The sequence below is a fragment of the Agrilus planipennis genome, unplaced genomic scaffold (genome assembly GCF_000699045.2).
Source record: "Agrilus planipennis isolate EAB-ADULT unplaced genomic scaffold, Apla_2.0 scaffold96, whole genome shotgun sequence".
Classification (NCBI taxonomy): domain Eukaryota; kingdom Metazoa; phylum Arthropoda; class Insecta; order Coleoptera; family Buprestidae; genus Agrilus; species Agrilus planipennis.
Genome location: NW_020438968.1, coordinates 429,403 through 434,341, shown reverse-complemented (window position 1 = coordinate 434,341; position 4,939 = coordinate 429,403). Strand labels below are relative to the sequence as shown.

Genomic DNA, 4,939 nt, shown 5'->3' with positions numbered 1-4,939 from the left:
GATTTTCATGTAGGTATATTTAAATTTATAACTCGGAAAATAATAACTTAAAAAAAAACCTTCAACCTTTTTAATTGAGACTAAACCAAAGAATATAAAAGAACTGTTTCGATAAAAAAAATGTTTTTTGACATTTTTTTAAACAATCGTGATATAACCAATACCCGACCGGGTAAAAAAATTTAATCCGAATAATTTTTCCCACTCACCCGCCCATATAGCCTGACCTTTGGAGGCTGTTGCCGTACCGGTCCAAAATGCTCTCATGCCGGCCCTGACTATTTGCTTGTAATGAACATAGAAAATCACTTTGTATTTAATGTACACGCTTAATGACTATACCGCTATTATGAAAATTATGTGGGTGAAGTAAGTGATTGGCGAGTCAATTCATTAATAGACGTATATTACTAGCTTTTACCCCCAGATTTAGGATATAAATTTTGGTTGAGGGTGACGTTGGTCTTTGTATTTATAACATTCTTGACTCCGGTAACTTGAGTCAACAAGGGACTGTTATTTAATGTACTTACCGTTTTTCTTGTTTATTTTATTTTAATTTTGTTAAAAAACCTGCAGATTAAAACCTCATAACAGAACGTTTTTTTAGGGGTATTAACTTTTAAAAATCGTTAGGCACGTAGTGATTTGAAGAGTGATTATAATTATGTTTGAAATAGATAAACAAAAAAAATCAAATTTTCCTGAATAAACTTTAATACCCCTGTTATGTTCTTTATCAGGGATCGTTTTAAGAAATCATAAAATAGATGTTTTGTTATTTGTTTTAAACAGTTTTTAAACCCTTTCACTTCCTTGATGTTTCACAAATCCTTTCTATGCTCTTTAAAGAACACATTCTTTACATTTCACGTTTTTATCTTCATTTTTTACACAATACACAGATCAGTGCTTGATTTAGAGATACTTGTAATTAATTTATAAAAATTATGATACTGCAAGTGGCTTTAACGAAGTTTTATAGTTTTGATGTTAGATTTTGAATTAATTCTTTTTTATGTGACCTTAAATGTCACCTACATACTTCAATTAAGCTGAATTTTTATACGACATTAAATAAAAAAGTTTTAACAAAAACTCCTCCAAGAATAAATCCTGTGCGCGGTCCTTTGAAACATCAAGACCAATAACAAGACAAATGGTACTCAAATAAAACTAGGTACGAGGACGAATCAAATATAGATGTGATTTTCTTATTTTATTTTTTTATTTGAGTGTGAAAAAAAAAGAATAACGCTTATTCTTCTACAGATTCCCCTGATTTAGAAATACGTTTTTCCCATCGTATAAGTAATTTTCATGTACTCTCCTAGTCGAAAGAAGTCAGTTGCGTCTACTGTCAATAACTCTTGAATCTTTGCTCCTTTAGGAGTTCCTTGAGAGAACTAAACAGCTGAAAGTCGCAGGGTGATAGGTCCCCATAGGCGGAGTGTTCAAGTGTCTTTCAACTTAATCGTCCTAATCTGTTTCTGGTCAGGATTGCTGTAAGGGGACGATCATTGTCTTGAAGAAGTTCCACTTGTTTCATCGATAAGCTAGTTCAATGTCACATAAAATATCACAGTAAGTGCTGGAAGTGCAACAAGCCATGCAGGTCAAAAATAATCGTAGCCAAAACCTCGCCACTTGGCTTTGATTGACCCAGGTTCCCCTTGTTCGTTTATTTCGATTCGGGGATATAGTGGTGCACTAACGTTTCACCACAGGTGCTAACGTGAGTGACAAATGAGGCTCCGTCTTCCTGAAATTTCACTAGAAGATGGTCACACCCCTGCACAAAATGCAATTTTTGCTCAAATGTCAAAAAGCGAGGAATTCATCTGACACACATTTCTACCAACGTGCAATCTTTTTGATGGCCAGATGCTTGTTACCCTCAAGAAGTTGTTTAATATGGATGATATTACGATGCAGGGTTGGCGATTATGGTTCTCGTTTTCAATGTTCCCATGGTTCCCCATGCCATACAAACACTCTGTCTCGTGAAAGCGCACCATCGCTGAATGTGCAGTCAATCTGCTCAGAATTTCTGTTGGTTTTAAACCAAGAAACTTATTAATAATTGCACAACTGACGAAGGAATCTCCTCTTTAGTCATCTTCACGATGGATACTAGAAAGGAGAAGAATGAGCGAAGAAGCTTATCTCTTTCTCCCACTTCAGACATCCTCGCCCAACACCTCACGAAACAAAAGATTTCATGTTTTAATTTTGGGGTCAAGCCCAAAGGTTATTTTGAAAATACACAATCTCATAACATTAATAACCACAATCAGCTAAATAGGACCTTAATTGGTAAAGGGGTTTTAGTCGGAAGGTTTGAGGACACCTTTCTCGAGAATCCGAAACTACCCAGTCGTACGGACGGCTGGGTGTCTTTTGAAGATTTCCCCTTTTCTACAAAAACAAAAAAAAGTCCAAAGGTCTGGTTTATATTTGATTCGTCCTCGTATGCAAAATTACGACCAAAGTTTAGATCAATTTGCTTTTTTTATGATCAGTAATTTACACCCCTATTAAAATGTGTAAAGACAAAAAAATTAAAGCATTACAATATCTTACCAACATTTCATCATCTGGCACCCTGGATAATAGGTCAAGCACCTCATTATTGGGAACAGAATGTGGCCGAAAGACTCTCCTAAAAAATTTATTTGTGCCCCATGTCATTAACAGATATCTAACTGGAACAAAGAATAAAACCACGCAACAGGCAGCCAGTAGGAAAACGGCAATCCAAGAAAGGAACGGTACGGAAAAATTAAATGTGCTGAAAACACACGAGTGAGCATAGATGGATTTATAAAAACCGGATTGTAAAATATTTACTTCTTAACACTTTCGCCTAGGGTGGCTAACCGACCGATAGTATTTTGGACAGTCTGAGTCACCTCTTGTATTGCTTGGAGACGTTCTTTTAGAGTTTTCTTTTCTTCCTATAATGTTACAATTAATACTAGTTGTACAACCAATTTGAACCCCTCAAAGATCATCTTTCATTTTAACGTAAGTGATAAGTGAAAATTTTTTTATATCAAGCAACATGCAGCGTCTCAAATTGGTAAAGGCTTTCGCGGATAGATGAACTGATCCTGTCCTGATTCGGGTCTAAAGGCCGTCGTCGGTTGGAGTTGTTTCCTAACGTTTCGCTAGCATGAACACATTCATTATCGGAGATGGAATGATCTCTGAAGAAGCTCGTCACTCGTGCTATCGAAACATTAGGAAGCAACTTGAACCAACGACGGCTTTTAGACCCGATTATCTTGACGTGGTTGGTACTTTATTCAGACTGTCTATGGCGTGCTGATGAGAACTAATAAGTTTGATATCGTGATCTGCGTCTGGCAGTTTCGACAGAATACAGATCACTTCGAATTATTTTATTCAAAGGCAACACCATTTAACCATCGATGTTCTATCATTCTTAACGTCTCTCGGAAAAAAGATTCTTTAGTCTCCGATAACCACTGATTTACCGCATATACTATCACATTGTCTGATGAGAATCATTTATCACGTAAAGATTCCTTAAGTTTTGAAAACAGTCGGTAATCGTTAGGAGCCAAATCTGCGGAATGTGGCGGATGCTCAACTAATTCAAGGCTCATCTTAGCTGTTGCAGACTTTTAATTTTGTAGCGTTAGTTTGTGTATAGCAGCTACAATGCGACGGGAATCAGGGAGGGAGCTAAGGGATCAAGCCTCGCAGATGTAATTGTTTTCACTTCAACATTGGAAAACGAATTGAGTTATACCAATTTTACAGTAAAATAAGAAAATATTTTACGAACAAGAAGGTACCAAATTCAATCAGTCCCTCTTTTATGGAATGATGCTTTTCAAAAAATGTTGGGCAAACATTTAAAGAGCTTTGTTTCCCAGACACAGTTAGTATCACAATTTGCAAAGACGGGCAAACCTAATTTAACCGGTAATCCCCTAATAATACAGGTCTGCGATAAAAAAGTTTTTCATATAAATTTATCTTAAGCATGCAAATGTTGGTCTATAATTTGCAAATATAAACTTTTTTTTAACGTATCACGTCACANAAGTCATGTTTTTACATTATTTTCTAGTACGCTACTGTCCTATCTGTATTAATACTACAATTTACGCCTACTGAAAGCTTATTTGTGTATCGGTTCCAAGTGACTTACCCAAATAGGTCATAAATGGGCAAGTACCTACGCGACCGCTCGCCAGCTTCCTTCGTCCTACCTATACCTACTTTAAAAACCATGCTTTCAAAAATTTTATCGGTTCCCGCGTAAAAAACAGTTTTTGATTTTTTCTGCATTGTTTTCACCGGAAAAAGTATCAGCTGTTCTGAGGTACCTTTCCCCGAAGTTTTCGGGTGTATTACTGGTTTTTCCTTAAATTTCTTACCTTGAACGAATACGGAACAGTTCGTAGGACATTTTGTGGTAGGACAAAATAAGTGAAGAATTAATGTAAGGATAATATGAGGGTAAAGTAGGAAATTTGATGAGAATATGCGGGATGGGATAAAGAGAGAAGAGAATGAAATTAGGACATAGCATGGACACTAACAGTCAGAGCACAAAAAGGCGGTAAAGAGCTTATGTGACTAGGCCACAGTAGTAGTCCAGGCAATATGAGCGGGTGAGTGGGAAAGATTATTCGGTTTAAAGTTTTTTATGATTGTTCACAGGGAGAAAATTAAATTTTTATGACAACGCAAAAATTACAATTTTCGATTGTACATGATTGAATTTGCCGTAGAAATAGTAGAATTTATTAGTTAACTTGTAATAATCTCAATTTTGACATGTTTTTTTAAAAATTATTTCAAGTTTCTTAAGAAGTCACTTCTATGCTCGCGAACGGTTAATTTAGAAATTCGAAAAAGGTTGTTAAAGGTGTATGTTTGGAGCACGGCGTTGTACGGGTGC

At 36.0% G+C, this 4,939-nt stretch overlaps 1 protein-coding gene across 1 annotated transcript in view; it reads right to left on the bottom strand.

Annotated features, from left to right (window-relative positions):
* LOC108734408 (multiple C2 and transmembrane domain-containing protein) overlaps positions 1-4,939 on the bottom strand; it is a 75,563-nt gene that overhangs the window by 4,317 nt on the left and 66,307 nt on the right. The window contains exons 15-16 of the mRNA XM_018465966.1: positions 2,851-2,957; positions 2,584-2,791 (exon numbers count right to left, since the gene is read on the bottom strand). Of these exons, the coding sequence (XP_018321468.1) occupies positions 2,584-2,791; positions 2,851-2,957 (315 nt within the window). The remainder of the gene's footprint in view (positions 1-2,583; positions 2,792-2,850; positions 2,958-4,939) is intronic.